General features: G+C 26.0%; 1 protein-coding gene across 12 annotated transcripts in view; it reads left to right on the top strand.

The window, feature by feature from the left end:
* LOC123299073 (longitudinals lacking protein, isoforms A/B/D/L) overlaps positions 1-19,562 on the top strand; it is a 422,122-nt gene that overhangs the window by 266,258 nt on the left and 136,302 nt on the right. Inside the window, exons 5-6 of one of the 12 annotated variants that reach the window (XM_044881234.1) lie at positions 8,563-8,884; positions 8,954-9,201. The exons of 9 other annotated variants lie outside the window; for them this stretch is intronic. In XM_044881234.1, the coding sequence (XP_044737169.1) occupies positions 8,563-8,884; positions 8,954-9,200 (569 nt within the window). In that variant the 3' untranslated portion in view covers position 9,201. Of the gene's footprint in view, positions 1-7,123; positions 7,608-8,562; positions 8,885-8,953; positions 9,202-11,112; positions 11,526-19,562 lie in introns of those variants that run through there. 2 more of the 12 variants (XM_044881239.1, XM_044881244.1) reach the window with 2 other exon arrangements.

A 19,562-nucleotide genomic window follows, 5' to 3' on the forward strand; every position in this document is an offset into this window, starting at 1 on the left:
ATCTATGTATTTGCATAATTTTTTTATGCAAATGATATCAAACTAAATAAAACCATCTGAAAGCAGTTTTTACAAAGCCTTTTTACATTTTTGTAATGAAAATAATTGAGCAAAAAAGTACTCTCTTATTCTCTAATTTGCCAACAAATGTAAGGCGGATTATTAATATCATGCGTCTCTGACAGCCAAAGAACGTAAAAATAAAAGCGCCAAATGACACTTAATTTGGACGTCAAATTGAGCAAAACGGACACTAGCGTCAAATATTTAAAGCTATAACTAATTAGACACCCAACCTTATACCTTATATTAAAGCAAAAAAAAAAGTAAGCAAACTATACTTATAATGTTTAAAATAATCATCGATATTCCCTATCAAGACAAGCCTTTTAAAAATAGTCCGTGGGTCTAAATAAAATAGATGTTATTAAGTGGTCATAGCGTTCGAAAAATTCCCTCTTGCGTTTTTTCAGAGCAATAACTCAAAAATGACGTCATCATGCCTATTAGAAAATGCAGCACTTTCGAAAAAAAATCGTAGAGAAAAGTTTGGTCGACTTGTCGAAAGGAAACCAATCACAAAGTTTCAAGTATGTATTTATCATTTATAAAAACCCGTGGTGTCCCACGGTCTAAAATATATAAAAAGGTAATATTTGAACATTTTTGGTGTCCACTCTGTATTATTTTATATAATTCAATAATGAATTCAGAAAAAGAATTTTTGTGTTCTCAATTTGTTACATTGTACCTATTTAGAATTTGAACATAATTTGTTGGGAAATAATAACTAATATTTTAATTGTCTGTAAATCTTGTGATAGTTTTAAAATTTCTCTTATTCTTTCTTAAATAAAATATTCCGGCCATTTAATATTGTATCATATCATATTGCATTATTACTTCTCAGTGATACGCATGCATAACTGCTGCTGATACAAACCTAATATGGTACTTGTTGTAAAATAAAAAAGATTTGACTTAAGTATGGCCATCTATTTAAGAATAATCCAACTAAAGTCAAACGTACATATTCTATTAAGGTATGTAAGAGACCAATGCTTTACTGCTTTTTAAAATTTTTTACCGGTTTCTTAACAATTAATAATTAAAATATTTTGTTTTTTGAGTTTTTACTAAGGTGAATAACTCTAATCTCCATAGTAATAACTTTCAATAAAAGAGATTTTTGAAGTTTTTTACTTATTTCTATTTAAATTCAAGAGACTTTTTTTTTTAAAAGGTATGTACTTTTTTACTCAATTTCCCGCATTGTTGTACACATAAACTGAAATTGAATGCATTAGTTTTTGTTAATACTCCTGAAAATTATAATTGATGAATTACTGTTTCAACCAAGATATTTTTGTTGACAAGATATTTTTTATTTAATTAAAAATAATCCGTTTTATGCCAAACCAATTATTAAAGTTGTATCAACTCTTATTTAGTTTTGATTGTCAGCAATGAAAATTTGTCAAATTTAAATTTTGGTTAAAGAATGCCTTTTTTTTATTTTGAAAATCGTATAATGATTTCTTTCGTAAAATTTATTATTCTTAAAATATTTCTAAATGTAATTTTTAAAACTAAATGTATCCTTGGAGCCAGAAGAACGACTAACGCCATGAATATAATAATAATAATAATAATTTGTTCGTTTTATTTATAATAATATTTGTTTTAATTTAAAAATTTTCTCGTTGTTAATATTGTGTTTGATTTTTAATTATTATCATTTAATCCAAAGATTATTTTATTTTATATTTATAAGTTTTTTTTTTTTTTTTTAAATGAAATTTGTTAGATTTTTTATAGCTTTTTTTTTCGTGGAAAGTTTGTTATAAATATTAAATAATTTTTGTCTACATATTTACCTGACGATAAAATTGTTATATTTCAATTTTTCGTTAATTATTTTTATAGATTATAAATAAATATAAGTAATATAACTAATTTATCTAGAGTGTATTAAATGTCGAATTTATGTTGGATAAATTATTTTCAAATTAATTATCAGTTTTGAATATATTTGATTTGTGTCAATACCAAAAACTTAAAACTTCAATAATTTAAAAAAAAAATATTTTCAACAGTTCAACAGTAATACAATTCAACGCCTTGGAGGATACTATATTGGGAAAGTCTTTTAAAAGATGGTTGAAAGGTGACAAGTTACTTTTTCCTCCGGCGAGTATAATGAAACATTTTTTCACGTTCCCTCCAAAAAGTGCCAATTATTTGTATGATTTTTTACTGTAATTTCTTTTCTAATAAAGTTGATTATTGAAAAATGTTTCTGTTTTAAAAAATAATAACTGAATTTTCAATGCAAGCTGCCAAAAGAAATTGGTTTTTTGATGTCAAAAACACACTACATAACTACATGCCTATAAAAGTGAATGTTAAAGCCAACAAAATTCAAAGTTTTTTATTCTCTAAGATAAATCTTCGAAAATTGTTGATAATTTTTTAATAAGCAATATTTAAAATTATGTTTAAAATTTTATTAATGTTTGATACAAGTGTGAACAAAAAGTGTGCTATTTTTGGTATAAATGAATAGATTTTTGATTTATATATTATAATAAATGTTTAAATAAATACAAAAAGTGTAAATAAAAAATATATTAAATTATATGAATAATATATTTACAAAAGAAAAAACAGAATTTATCATTATTTAATAACAAATTGTTTATCTAAGTTTTTATAAATCAGACTGAAAATTTAAATTAAATCATTTTCAATTTAATTATTTCTCGTTTAGAATTCGTAAATTTTATATATAATTCGTTGAACGATTGAATTTAAATTTTTAAGTCCAATAATGTGTTCCAAAATAAACTTTATTTAAAAGTGTGACTATTTTAAACAAAATTTTCCAAAAGACAAAATTGTATTTCATTAGGAAGTTTATATTGAGAACAATTTTTAAACTGATTAAATTCAAATATTTATTTGAAAAAGATAAATAGCACAAAGCAAATTAGTATTTGACTCATTTGAAATTGTAATTTTTTTTATATAAATTTTAAAAAAAAATTATTACTTTTTTGTTTTTGTTTACTTATCATGCATACGATATTTATTCACATCATGGTCTCTCGATTATAATTGATTTTTTTAATATGATACATACAGGCGTAAACTAAATATTGACAAATATCTTTTCTAGTAATCTTAATTAAAGAGAATTGAAAAAAATACACTCGAACTCGGTCGGCTATTCGAGTTCTAGACACAGAGTCAAAAGTTTTTCAACAAGTTGAAAAAATTGCACTCTGTGTCTAGAACTCGAATAGCCTAGTTGGTAGGGCGCTTCACATGAATTCAAGAAGTCCGTGTTCGAGTCCTGGTTCAAATGTATTTTTTTTTTTCAATTCTCTTTAATTAAAAAAAATTGTTTTTTGAAATTTCTTTGGATTTATATTACATTTAATAGTAACATAATTATTCCCAGAGCCTTCTTTTCCCGGGAGTGCAACTTAAACGTGGCATCCGGGCACAGGGTCTTGTTAGGTGCCATACACAACTACTCATACCATCGCAATCAATTTCGGAAACCACTCTCAATAAATTTTCAAACTATAAAAGATTATAGAAACTCAATGAAACTATAAATGTAATGTATTTTTCAACTTAAAAACTTCGTCAGATCCTTAAGGACTCACAATTTACAACAAATTGAGATTATTGTCTTTACTGATTAGCAAAAAAAGTTATGTAGAATTTCAGATTAGAAATTGTTTTCGTAAAAATACTGAACTAAAAAACTTACAAATATTCATAATTTTTTTTTAAACTATAAAAAAAAACTTGTAGTTTTGGAAATATCGAGGGATAAATTCTCGATGCTTGGAACACACCTTATTGTGCAAGTTTTTAATTTTACAAAAAAGTATAATCTATGGATTTGTTTTAAGCCATATAAAAAAAAGTTTATAATATTTTGTTGAATGGAATGTTATTTGAATAAAATAATTAATGAAAAATTATGTTTAATTTATTTTGAAATTGCGTTAAGTTAATTATATTTGATATGATGATACAATTAATAATAATTTGATTATTCAAATGTTTCAGATTCTTTTGTCCCAATCAGAAAGCAATAAAGACGTGGGCTGATAAAACTCAATAAATCATGATGAAATTGGACGGAAAATTTTCTGAACTTTTAGGTTTTTGCATCAAAGATATTAAATGAGATTTTATTTAATAATTGTAATAGTTTCAAAATTTTAATCCACTTATTGATTTTTTAAAGAATAATAATATTTTATTTAGTTGTAGATACGTCGAGGTTAATTAACAGGTTTTAAAAAATTTGTATTTTGTGATTCCATTTCCTTCCATTTACGAAAATATAAAAACAAGAAAATCAAATTACGAAAAATGGAGGTAGCTGTTACGTCTAGTAATATTCTTTGATAAATTCGGACTTATTTGCCATCTCATTCATATATCTTTATCCGAATTACGATATTCTGATTATATTAATAAGAAAATTGAAATGTTTTAGGTTCATTTTCCAAAACATTTTTCTCTTCCAATGATATATTTTTAAATTAGCTTCAAACCTTTTACGAAGAAGAGAGGTTTGATCTTCTTCGTTCGAACAAGAGAACATTATGAAAGGTAAATAGGTAAGAGGAAATAAAGTAGTTACTACGAGAAATGGCTTCTTACAACCAAATTCATCCAAAAAAGAATTAATGATTTTATAATGTAAACCATGCTTGCAAACTTTTGAATAAATTATAATAAAAAATTATAATTCTTAAATAAATATTTTAAATAATTTTTTCGTTCAAGATTCTTAAATTATTTTTTAATTTTAAAGTTTTATTCATTTATTTAATTTAATTTTAATTTTTATTATTATTTTTAATTTATTATTTATTTTATTAACACATTCGAATTTTTTTAGGTAAAAATTTTGGAAAAATTTCGTTGAATGATGTTGATTCATTTCTTGCCCCGCAGTATACTGAAGAATTATGTGACACTTGTCATGAAGTTTTCACATCAATAAGACATGTTTGCAAAAATACTAACGAACAAATTCTAATAAAAAATTTTACAAATTGTAAAAAATATGCAAGCAAACATAAACGCCCGAAAATCAAAATACGAAAAATGGACAGTCACTTTTAGCAATATTCCATTCCATTCGGGACCTTTCAGGTCAATTTTTTTGTTCTAAATTTCTATTTTGGTAAGAACGCATATACACACTACCATACTAGATGTGCCCTTTTCTGGTTAAATAAATATACATAAAATTTTTTCTTCTCTTTTAAAAATCAAAATATGACTATGTTCTTCGCTATTTTTATTTCTGTACAAAGTTTGTATCCGAATTGTTATTAACAAGATAATTGAAAAGTTTTAGATCCATTTTTCGGAATAATATCTTTCAATGATGAATTGGCATGTTCAAATAACGATTTTGAACTTTGTAATATTTGTGCGCCATGTTTGTCGTGATAAGACCCTGAAAATAAGAGAACTGAACGGAAGATTTTAATTATTTATTTTAATTTATTTCTTAATTTTTTGTTTAATTAATTTATTTAGCTTCTATAGCAAGAATTAAATTTTATTTTGAGAAATTAGTAGTTCTTGTAAAATAATCATATTTAAATTTTGGAAAACGATTAAAGATTTAATTAGATGTTTGATCACAAAAAAGGGTTTTATTGGCATTGATTTTCGATATACTATGAATCACAGGTTTGGAAAATTAACTTGACAAAATTTTGAAAAGTGTTTTCTTTTCGCGACTCCCTAGAATACTGATATAATTTCTAAAAAAGCTTTAAACAAAATGTTTTGTGGCTGAACAAAAAGACTTTGTGTTACACAGGTGTTTACTCATTAACCACCGTCTTTATATAATTTTTTAGGTATTTTAAACGAAAACGTTTTGTATAGCACCGAATTTGCATCAATGTGCACTTTGCACTAACTCTTAAGGTTTCATGCTGACTCTGAGTTTGAGCGACAAATTCGGTCACGTGGTCAGTTTTGGCCGTTCTGCCATCTGGAAAAAAACTTAGCAACTATGTTTAGCTTTTATTCTGAGAAATTGATTTTGACAGTACTGGCAAAATAAATTTATATTCAACCATCGAAGAGATATAATAATTTAAAATATTGCATTTTTTTGGGCACTGGTACCCACCAGCCATTATGGATATAGTTGTTTATTTATCATTGCCATGTGTTTTATTAAAAATCAGGTTAGGGAATTACTTTTAATATGTATGTCTCGAGATATCGACTCTTGAAAATAATTATTAGTAAAGTTTTTGCTGCTCATTTTTACAATTTGATGCTGACGGTTAACGTCGAACATTACTCTATTTATTTCAGTTAGATTTAACCCTTATTTGATGCTAAAATCCGAAGTCAACCGTCATCATGAAGCTACATCTTTTAAGAGTTTAATGGGCCACCGAATACCATCATGACATCTAAAAAAGCAATTCCTGAAATAGATTTGCAACGCGAAAAGAAATTTCAATCTTGATTTCATAGTTAATAATCAATTCAGTTTATTCTAATTTCTTGGTATAAGTATCACAACTTATTTCAATTTCAAAATTTAGGTCTTCAAAGTAATTTTCTGAATAACGAATTAACCGTTTGGTGATTCTCGTTTTACCGTGAACCAACATTTATTATATTTATAAAAACTTAACCTGTAGTAGAGAACAAATAAATTGTTTAATGATCAATAATTTTTTGTCATCAAACTATAAAAATACACTAATTTTTTGTTTAAATAATTATAATTTTCGAAAAATCGCTAAAGAATCTAATTTATTTTGTTTTATTTATTATTGCGTTAATTTAGAGAATTTTGTTAATTTTTGTTTGTATTTTCGTTTGTTCTATTTTTTTTCAATAATAATTTCATAATTTTCTTTGTTTTACTTTATTTCAACCATTTTCATTTAGAAAATTGATAATTCTACATTTATTTCTTTGCTTACCTATTTCTTGGAGTAATTTTACAGCATGTCATAAAAATTTACTTAAATTAGAACAAAAAGAGGTGGTAATTTTAATCATAGATTCAATGATTTCATTAAATAATTTTTGAAAATTTTTGCAGATATTACATACGAAGAATTAACAGATGCTGCCGGTGATTGGCAAACAATTGAAGTTGTGTATCCAGAAGGTTATTCATGTATTCAAACGATTGTACCGACAAATAATGAAAATAAAGGAAATGAAAATATTATAAGTGAAACTAGTGAAAAATTATTCACGAAATCAGCTATTGATCGAAATGATAGTGTTGCAACATATAATAAACGTTCCCGGGCGTCATTGCCTTGCTCAGAATATATGACTCAAGATGGTTATCAATGTCCAAATTGTGGACGAATTTATACTGCACGTAAAAATTTAGTTCGACATTTGAACTTAGAATGTGGTAAAGAACCGAAATTTAAGTGTCCATACTGTTTGTATAAAAACCATCGACGCAATGAATTGAAAAAACATATGAAAAATCGTCATAATATTGAGGTGATCAGTAAAGTTATCAATATGTTTTCCAGTAATCAGTATTCTCAGTAACTGGAAACATGAAGCTATCAAAGAGAAATAATTTGAGAAGTTTTGTTTCATATCAAATTGGCATAATAGAGCTACTTACTTTCATTGGATATTTGGAATTATGGAAGAGTACAGTAAATATTATTACTGTTCACTTAGATTATATTTATTGGGAATTCAAAGTGTCTTTTCTAAAAAGAAATTTAAGAAATTCGTCGTTAAAAAATTTATGAAAAAACAAATATAATGTAAAAGGTAAATACCTATCAAAACGAATCTAAAACAATTGCATCAAATTGCAAATTTGTAAACAACATCAATTTTCGGGAATGAACTTCATTCGGCGTTTGATCATCAATCTTACAACTCATTGTTAATGAACGGCAAGAAGTTTATACAAATAAAATAAACTTTTTAATAATCAATCCAAAAACATAAGCAGTTTGCAAAAATGATAAAGATATTCGTTATTCTAATATTACTTACGCCATTTTGTAAAGTGTGACATGTTAAGTTTACATGTAAAATCTATAATAATTGTTATTTCTAAAAGAAATATATTAATTACGTATGATTTATCGATAAATAATTATAATTTTTCATTATTTTACTATTTTTTATTTAGTTTTAAAATAAGTATACATTTTATTTTTTTAGTTTATTATAGACAAGCTACATTTCAAATAAGTAGTGAACATTGCATAAGCGTTTAGAATGTACAACTCTCGTTTCAGTAAATTCGGTTTTTGATTTTCAATAATAAATATTGTGATTAATAAAGATTTTCTTTTGTTTCGAATATTTTGTGAGTTCAATATGTTATAAAATAATTTACCATAACAATATTTTTATACAAAAATTTATAAGTTTAATAAAATATATTTTTCTAATTGTAACTGTAATTTTATTTATTTTGTATGAATGATTGCGTAAAATTTAATATAAAAATAATTTATAATATTTCTTACATTGTACTTTTTGTTGTAGAATCATCTACGAATTACGAATGTTATGATTGGGATTCAAATTGTGAAGCAGAATATTTAGAAGAAGATGAGGAAGCGAGATTAATTTTAGGAATTCAAAAATCTACTAGCGACAAAGATGAAGAAGAGATGTTCGATGATAATAATATCAATGAAGATTCAAAAATAGAGGAAGATGCAAATGATGAAAATACCATCTATGAAATTTCTGAGTTTTTACAATATCAAAATACTTCTGATGTGAAAATTTCGCAAACCAACCAGAAAAAGAAACGAAAATGGCCTGCTCATATGAAACCGAAACCTGGCACTCACATTTCAAGGTATTAGACGATAATTTAAAAGCATGGGAAATAATATTATAATTTCGCTGTTTTTTGTTTTTGAAATAGGTCTCGTTGTCCACGTTGTGGTAAAATTTATTCTCAAAAGAAAAATATGACGCGGCACTTGAGATTAGAGTGTGGTACAACACGTAAATATCAGTGCCCATTTTGTCCAGCAAAATGCAAAAGAAACAATCAATTAAAGGCGCATATTTCAACCAAACATTCAGTGGATATTAAATTGATTCCTGAATCAGATTATCAATATGAGACAATTCCCGATTTGAATAGAATCGAAATGCAAACAGATTAATCTTGAGTTTAAATATGAATTGTTACATTGTAAAAAATTTGTTGAGTATTTTTACAAATTATTTAAAAAAAATTTTGGTTAAATTATTTGTGAGATATTATTTTTCCATAAATATTAGAATATACTTGTAAACAAATTTTCTTTGAATAAAGCATTTTCTTATATAACATTATTTTTTTTAAAAAATTAAATGGGGTAGGTTTAATAAAGTATAAAATTCAAGTCTAAGGTTCTAGCGTTTTATTCTTGAAGAAATAAATTCTTTGAACTTGATTTTTAAAATTTTAAATGTTTTTTCGTCCATTAAGAAAAAGCCTAAAGAAGAGAAAGGTTAAAGGCCATTAAAGGGTACTTGTGAAGTAAGTTATAAGGGTGAATCTTGTAAAATAATAACTCCAAGGGTGTAAAATAAAACTTTATTTATCTAAGAAGTTGTAAAGTGGCGCCATCATAGCTTAAACTATATTCAAAAAGTGTTATTTTTAAATTAGTAACCCATGTTTGTATTAATTATTGTTTTGAGAGGAAAATTTTAATGGAACAGTGAAAATTTATGTTTAATAAAGAATAAATATATAAAAATGAAGTAAGCATTTTAACTTAAATGGAAATAAATGTTTTTTTTTTATCAAAACACGTTTTCTTTGAAATTTAATAAAAATTTCCATTAAGTAAACAATATAAATTCAGTAAAATTATTTTCAGATAGAATAAAAAATTTATTGTAAATAAAATTACTCTAGTAGTTCAAAAAATAAATTCGTAAAAAAAAAATATTCAAACAACTTTTAAAAAAGAAAGTGCGAAAAAATGTATGTTAAAAAAAATTTATAAATATTGAATAGTTATTTAAAAGTAGTTTAACTGTAAAAGTTTAAATTTTGATTGTGCGATTTATTACTTTCCGTGATATTTTCAAAATGGCTACAAGTGGAAGGGAAGTGTCAGTGACCCGATCATTCATAATTCGGAAGTTTTCCATTAGAGTGAAATGAGAAAATTGACCTGTGCTTTTTAAGTGCGTGCTTTGTGCTTTTTATAGTGATAAATAAATGAATTGTGTTGTGAAATGTGTTTTTATAACAAAAATTACGTTTTCAAATACATTTTATGTGTAAAATAACAGTGAAAATATGGAAATTGTATATTAAGTCGGCGGTCGGTGAGTCTATGCATGTATTGATTACTGTTTTTTAGGTTATATTATCGATCTACTATATAAACACACACTTTTTTGAATTAATTTTACGTTTTTATTAGTTTTCTTATCGAAAAATTCATTAAATTTTTTGTAAAATCCAAAAATATGTTTCAATTTGTATTTTTTGGTTAGAAAAGAGAAAGCTTCGTATAGATCATTTGAAAGTAGGTTAGAAGTCGGCCATAATGACGCTTCCCAGTGCTAATCAACAAGTGGTATTCATATTTTAACATGTCAAATAATTTTTTTTATATTAAATATTTATTAGTTTAATTTTAAAATTTTATTGGAAAATTATTTTAAATGAAAAATCATGATAGTTATAATAAAAATTCAGCCATTTTTGTATAAATTTAGTAAATTTCCATTTGAAACTTTTTGATATTTCTTTGTTTGTGTAAAAAAAATGCTACAGTTGTGAAATTAGTAAATAAATTTTAATATGTGAACGGTAAGTAGATGTTTTCTTAAATTATTTTAAAATATTTAGCATCCATTTTCTATTAATTATGTTATTTTTGTCTTTTTCAGAAAAATCAAGTGTGCACAAATTAATGTAGTAATGAAAATTTTTAAATTGTTTATGTAAATATATTTTATGTTTTATTTTACAAATTGCAAATTTTGTAGATAGAAAAACAAATCACACCCTACTTGTCCTTCAACAAATCATCTTTACTTAAAATTACTAATTGAAAATACATTTTTCAGACAATTTTTATGGCTTAGAAGATCCAAGTTTGCTGTTTCGATTAAATCCGGAAATAGTTGTTGGCCGCCGAAGTTTTTTGGATGACCGCAAAGATAGAGATACATTTCCATGTCCACGCTGTCGAAAAATTTATTATTATAGTAAAAACTTAAAACGACATTTGAAATTTGAATGTGGGAAAGAACCGAAATTTCAATGCCCACATTGTCCGCATAAAACTAAACATAAAAGTTCATTACAAGTACACATTGGTACTAAGCATCCGGAGCATACGATGGTAAATTCGCGAGAATTTGTAATTGCTATGAATCGTAGATACAGTGATTATAACACATTCGATAATAAACCACCGAAATTTGATTCCTTTGAAAATAAACCACGGAAATTCGATTTTTAAAATGTATTAATTATTACAGATCGAGTGGAAAATAAATCATTTTCATTTTGTCGGAGGTATTAGGGATTATTCGTGAACTGAATTTTATTTTTCTCAATCGCATTGTGATATATAATGGTTTTAAACTTTACCACCATTTTAATTTGGTTTGTGCCCTTGGTTGGTTTGTTTCCATGATATATTAATCAGAATGAAAATTGATTCCGTGAGAAATAATTATCAAGTTTAATAATTTCAAATAATATTAATGATTCTTAGAAAGTTGGTTTTTCTGTTAGTAATTTAATATTCCTATAAAATTTTTACTTTGAAAACCAGTTACTAATTTTTTTTAAAGTTTTATTCAATCATTCCCAAGTTACGTAATTTTAAAAGACTGTACATTTTTATTTAGATACTTAAAAATCACGACGTAATTTTTACGTAATTATTGTGTTCTTTTTTATTGTTTGTTTGATAGTTAAGGACGTACATCGTGCGACAAAATCTTTAAGTCATTAGTAACGTTCATGAAATAATACGGAGAGTAAGGAAATTTACTCAGAACTTTGTTATAAAGCTGCGCATTTTGCTCAACAGGATAAAGACCTTAAGAGAGTAACGGAAGGGAAACAGAAGTTCAAAGTATCAGAGAAATTGTTAGCCAAATTCTACAATGTTTTGTTTCTTTTCCCATTATCCATTTTTATATTTACAAAATTCAGCGAAAACTGTAAATGATCAATTTATATAATGACATGATATTTTGGGAAATATGAGTGTACACTCACTGTTTTTACTTTTGGTAAAGTCATAGTACAGTTTGGTTGAGTTTTACGCGCTTTTAAGTGCGAAATTTTCCGACGAATTTATTAGCTTCCATGGAAAGTGTTACACTGAACAAAGTTCTTTGTATTTTTCTATCCCTGAAACCTAAATATAAGTATTACGTAAAGTATTTTTTGTTTCTTAGAAATTCTTGCGAAAATTTAAAAGAAATGGACAAAGCTAATGACAATGTTAAAATTTGTTGTTCAATTTGTAGAAATCAGTAATTCTAATTTTGTTAAAATTTTCGCTTGAGATTAGACATTTAGTATATACACTAATTATGAGAAAAATTAATAAAATATTATTGGTGAAAGGTTATTATTAATTAATTAGTCATTTGCACTTAGCGCAGCAAAAGAGTAAAAAAATAAATTCAATAAATTTAGACTTTAAGATGATTTTACAGTAAATATATTATGTAAGATAATGTAAAAAAATAACTTATTTATGAAACGCTATTTTATTTTTCAAAAATTTATCGATCAAGTAAACATCTGTAAATGAAATGCCCTTCCATTTTTTTTTTGTTTTTTTGTGTATTTATAAATTAATTTTGTAAAAATAAAAAATGCTACGTATTTCAAGTGTATGCTTCTTTTTAGAAATTTTTATTATTTCAGGGTTCATTGATCGGCGATGAAACTTATTTATATAATTTGTCGTTTTAAAATTTTAGGCTTCAGAGGTCAGATATGACATCTGAAAGATCATCAAATCATTTTGGAAAAGTTTACACTAAAGCCTTGACTATCAAGATTTTGTAATAGAATTCTTATTTGAAATATACTTTTTTTTTCAATTTACCATCAAAATGTTCAGTTAGTTTCATTTTTTGCACTGGTAGCATAATAAAATAATCGAATAAACCTCGCTTTGTGTGAATCCAGCGAAATTTCAATGATAGTCATGGAATCCCATCGAAACACAAGTGAAAGCTATCTTGAATTTTAGGATTGAAATTAATGGCATTGGTAATAGTAGTTTTTCGTAAAAAAATTATTTACAAGGGCCATCAATTTCTTGGAGAATACCAGGTGAAACTTGATGAAGTAGTTGCCATTTTTTGGGGAACCTAGGTAAAATGCTCTGAGGATTTTCTTTACCTTTTGAAAATTTCTCTGGAACACGGTTTTTATTAACTTACTCAAATTTCGATGTATTGCGTGATTGGAGTTTTAAAAACAAAAATTTAGAATGTCCTCAAGATCCTTCTGAACAATTAATAGAAAAATGTTATTTAGAATTTCAAATTCAAGGCCTTAATATGTGGGTTTAATTATTTCTAGAAAATTTAAATTTGAAATATGTAATTTATCTATTTCGAAACTGAACGTTATTTGTAAGTTTTGATTGTTTTAAAATTTTATAGATTATCCAAGCTACGATGCAAATGGACAGTTATTGATACCATCAAAACGAAATCAATGTGTAGATTGTGGACGAATTTACAATCATTTCCAAACATTAATACGTCATCAACGTTATGAATGTATGTCAGCACCATCAAATAAATGTCCATATTGCCCAAAAGCGTCAAAATTAAATTGTAATTTAATCAAGCATGTTGCACGAATGCATCCTGGCCAACCGTTACCTCGACAAAAATTGCGACGTAATGTAAATGAGTTATCGGTTACGTAAATTTATGGAAAATTTTGATGTCTTGATTTCAGAAGGATTCAAGGTGAAAACCTGAATTTTGTTCTTATTCGTGAATTGTGAATTAACTTCAGAGTGATATTCGTCATAGTCTTTGATTAGTTGTCGATTAAAATTTGATGACATCCCTATTAGAATAAAAATAATAATTTTATTTTTTTATACTATCGCCTTTTTCCTTTATTCCATTCCCAATTTTTTTTCAACAGAAAACTTCCATTAAATTTTTAATGGTAATAAGGATTCTTATTTAGATCGATTGAGTATTTTTTTTAAATACAAGATTTTTTCAACCAAGTACCACCTCCTGATATTCACCTGAAAAAATCAACTACAAATAATATTCTACGGTTCGCCTTTATAGTCGCTCGTTGTAAATGCTTTTTCTAAAGATGTTACTATTTGATAGCAGTTTAATATTTATACTGATGAAGGCCACTTGATAATTAAAATACATTTAGAGAGATGTTCGATAATGTGAAATAAGACCTTAAAAAATTGACACGATAAATCAGTAAAATTGAGAAGAAAGGAATTATAATATTCCCCTAACATTCCCTTTGTTAAAAGCGACAATCTTTTAAAAATCATATGTTTCGATCATTGGCTCAATACTCTGAGCTGAGGAAACAGAAATCGAAAATGGCAAAGTCTTCCAAAATTTAAACATTAGGATTTATCTCAATAAAAAATTATAAACAGCCTAAAAATCACATATTTTTTTGAACTTATTTATCATATATGAAACAGGTCCATTGCAAAAATTTGTATTATGTGGGTTTATGTATATTTCGCCTGCAAAATATAAAAAAAAGGCAAAGAAAATCAATTTTAGCAAAAAAAGAAATTTTTCAAAACCTCCAATTAAAAATTTCATTAGCCAGAATGAAATAATCGTTCAAAGGATCCATTATTGGCTTACATTTATACTTTTTAAATTATCTCAGAAAGATGTCTTGGATAGACTAGATGCAAAATTAATTCTTTTGCTTGCCATTTTTGGCTTTCATTTCTTGCAACGTAGTTGTACTAAAAAATGAAAATAAAAAATATGTATTAAATGATACAGTTTACTTCATCGATCGGATTGACCTCCTATTGTCTGTCAACGTCATAGGTCAACGTCATGTATGTGTGATACAAAGATATTAGTTTAGAAATTGAAACAATAAATAAAGTAATTAAAAACAGAGAAAATTTGTTCTAACTTAATTTATAGCCTGAGAATAACAGTATTTATATGTGACGTCATTACCTACAGCAGTAATTATCTTTATGATTCATTTTAAATACAAGAAACTTCATTAAAATCAATTTCAATTCTGGGAAAATTTTTTTTATCTAAAATGATGAAAAAATTTTTAAGTTGATGTAATTTCCGCATTATTTGATGTCAAAATCTTACAAATAAAATAAAAATTAACATTAAATCATTTTGTGCGATTATTTTCCCCTTATCAATTAATTAATAGGCGAGTAATCGATTGTGCATTTTAGAGGATAAGTGGCTGAATGGATCAATAGACAAATATTTGTTTTTATTATTATTGATTCAATTAAAGTACTACTTGTCTGAACCTTTCATACTTGACGCCATTCAATTTGAAAATTTTTGGATAATTTGGGTAGATGTTCGTAAATATATATGTGTCGGAACAATGTTGTATTTTTGGATGCTTGTGTTTTCTACCCAGTGTAACGGTTTCTTATGTTTTTATTTATCCCCGTGCTGTTACAGATACTTCTCCACCAAACTAAAATTTTACTTAAACTCCAATTTTTGACTCCGAAAAAAATATTAGTATTTACATTGTCTCGCATTAAAGAAAGTATTTATAAGTATGGCCTAAATTTTTTTTAAATTTTCTCTATTTATTGGCTCACAATGGTTACTAATCTAATACGTTAAATTTTTTTAAAGCGAAGAATATCTTTGGCAATTTGACACCCTTAAGAAAAAATAGATCACCATTGCATGGTTGGTAAATTTACAGGGATAGAGCCCCCGCTTTGAAAAAGCGCGACGTATTTGATAACTACGTTTTGTTATATTAGACTATACCCCAACTTACGTATATTTTGTTCAAATTGGATCACAAAAGAATGATTTGGAATTTCATTTACGACCTTTAGTAATTTTTGTCTTTTCCAATATTTTCCTATTTTGGAGAATTTCCACACCCTTTGATTCACCTGGACAATTGATATTGTACGAAAATATAATATTTGATGGACGATGTAAGAGAAATCCTATTTAAACAACTGTAAATATTTTTGTGAGGCTGTTAAAAAAATATAATATTTTATTATGGAAGCACATTTTGTATGTATATATGTATGTTTGTAAATTTCTTTATTACCTCGTATTTTCCAAACGCTTCGATGGATTTCAACATTTAGGCATCATTATATTTGTCTCAAAAATCCAAGTGTTCTTGGATAGGTTTTTGAAAAAACAAAACAAAATGGCGGATTTTTTTAGCGAGATAAAACAAAATTAACAAACTCTATCGAGTAGAGTATCAAAATAAAGAAAATTAAAAAGGGATAACAAAAATATATATGTCATATGTTTTTTAATAAGGAAATAAATTGGTTTTAAAGTTTTAATATAGTATAATGAGATTGGTTTTTAAGTGCTGGGACACTAAAAAGTCTAAAATAAAATCAATAATTTAAAAATTAAAAACCCGACTGCGTTAAATAAAATCCGAAAAGGGAGAAACAAGTCCAGCAGTTTAGATAGCCACTTTAACAGCGGAGGTTCATTAAAATCCAGACCGACTCAAATCTTCCCAATAATGGGCCCCAACTGTAAGAGTGGCTATGTAAATTACTAGACTTGTTTCTTCCTTTTAAGATTTTATTTAACGCAGTCGGGTTTTTAATTATTTATTTTTTTAAGTCGCCATTTTTGATTCTTGATGAACTTTTACAATCGATTATTTGTCTATAAAAATTTTTAGGCTACAATTCAGAAGAAATATTATTTTATGAAAATGCATAAAACAGGTAAATGGTAGAAAAAAAAATTATATTAATAAAAAAAATGCTTTTTAAAAATTTAAGACACCATTTCAATGAATGAAAAATATTGTTAAATATTTCGAATTAATATTGAATTTATTTTTGCAGATTATCGTTTTATACAAATTCCAAGAATATACCAACATCAAATCAATAATAAATACGAGGAATTATTTAAATATGACGAACATACTGATTTAAGTAATGATTGTAAACGATGCGGACGTCGTTATACACATCGACGTTCGTTAGTGCGACATTTACGTTATGAGTGTACAAATAATCCAACACAAAAATGTCCATACTGTGTGTTTGTATCGAAATTGCATTGTAATTTATTAAAGCATATTTATCGTATACATCCGGATAAGGCAAAAAATTTTCAACGTGCGACAACAACACGACAAATATCATCATCATTATCACATGGTAGTGACAATTTAGGTCTAACAAGTGCACCAGCTGCAACTGTTAATACAACAAGTGTTAACAAGACTTTATAAATTTATTTATTCATTTAATAAAAAATTAAAAATGTCTTAAATATTTTATTTTTTATTTTACTTATAATTATGTTAATCTAGTTTAAATTGTACAGTTCGTAAAAATGTTTCTAATTTAAAACTTTTTAATACACAGGGTAGCTCGTACTTTGGAAAATCTTAATTCCAAGTTCGTTGAAAATCGTTAAGATTGTCTTGTCTTGTTGAGAAAATCGGAAATTATTTTTGGTTTATTTGTTTTTAGCATATATTGGGTAAAAAACGACTCAATAAATACAAAAAATCTATTTCATTTGACGGTTCGATCTATCTTTCGTGAGATACCGCTGAAAATATAAGAATTCCTATAGGATTTCAGTCGATATCATAGGAAATATTCGATCAATCGTCAAAGGAATCAGATGTTTGCATTTTTTGGGTCAAAATATCTTAGTATAGTAAGTTTTATCAAATTCCGGAAGAAACTTTTTTTATTTCTCAGTACATAAGGTAATTTTACCCAAAATTTTGATAAAAATCGGGTTCATTTGATGATTGCGTAGCTTTTGAGATATTGAATGAGATTCCCTATGGTTTCTCGTATCTATTGGAACCGCATTACTTCAAAAAATTAAAAGTTTTTTGTTTGTTTGTGGAGTAATTTCTCAGATTGAGGTTAAAAATGTAATTTTTGAAATTGAATTTGAATCCATAATTCTTTGACGAAATATAAAAATAGTTTAGAATACGCCAGAAACATCAAGTAGGTAATGGTCATGGAAGTTAATCAGAAAATTTAAGACTGCAGGAAATATTTAAATTTTTTTGTGTAAATCGATAATTTGTTTTTCTAGACGTATAAACATGCCAATTTTCTTTTACAAATTTTATGCCAGTTTTCTATTTCAAGGTTATTTCTCTATTAATCTTTAAAAGTAACTTTAAATAGATTGGAAACATTTTTGTTTGAAAATAGTGAAAAATTGGTTAAAGTTTAGTCCTAATTGAATTAAATTTTATAAATAAAACAAACCTATTGTAAATAGAGTAAATTGTTAAGTTTTTGCACACATTATTTGCATTTTAATAAGAAATTAGAAAATAATACGTAAAGAAATTTTTGACTGGCAAAGTGAAATCGTATGAGAGACTGAATGAATTACTTTTAAAAAATAAAAAATGTCAGCAATTCCGTCCGATATTATTGTTTAAATTTATAAAATTGAGGAAAACTTTTAGGCATGAATTTTTTATCATGGAGTTAATAAAGTAGGGGAATTGATATAATGATTGTTACAAGAAATCATCGACATATACAATATCGGCTTATAGGTATATAGAGTGCCCCCATTTTTAATTTCCACAGTTTAATTATTTTTCTTTGAAGAAAATGACTGGCAAAACTACATCTACTTAAAGAAGGTCATGTTTTCCATTCCTAGAATTTAACCTTGGCTTTCAGAATCATTTAAAATTTTACTCATGTTTATAAAAGGCAAGACAGAGGAAATGTTTAAATTAAGAAGTCATTCTTTATGAAATAACAAGCAATTATTTTAAGCATTTTTTCGAAAATATATTAAATTTGGAGAAAATTTAAAGCACTTATAAAAAACTAACAACTACTCAAAATACTTTTTCGAAAGCCACCTGGATTAATTAAAAATCGAAAGCAAAAATACGCTCAAAAAGATTTTTGCATTGAAATTCCATCGAATTTAAGAGTTTTACGAAAAAAAGTATCTAACACAAGTTGTTTATTATTTTTTAAATTATAACTATTTTATAAATTATAATTTAAAAGTTTACTCTATGAACTTAAGTTGAATTTTGAGCACTCTTGAGAGTTAAGATCTGGGTGTGATGTTTTTCTCCAAGTAGAACAACTTTTGCTTGGTCAACAACTTCGGCGCGGTCAACAAAAGCGCCTTATTGAAGAATAATTCAACTGGGAAAATAAAAAAAGGCGAAAAAAATTAAATTATTTATACAAATTTAATAACTTGTTCTTTTTTGTTGGTCTTATATTAATAGATTAAGTTATTATTTTTCGGAGTAATACATTTTACATCAA

The sequence above is a fragment of the Chrysoperla carnea genome, chromosome 4 (genome assembly GCF_905475395.1).
Source record: "Chrysoperla carnea chromosome 4, inChrCarn1.1, whole genome shotgun sequence".
In the NCBI taxonomy this organism is placed as follows: domain Eukaryota; kingdom Metazoa; phylum Arthropoda; class Insecta; order Neuroptera; family Chrysopidae; genus Chrysoperla; species Chrysoperla carnea.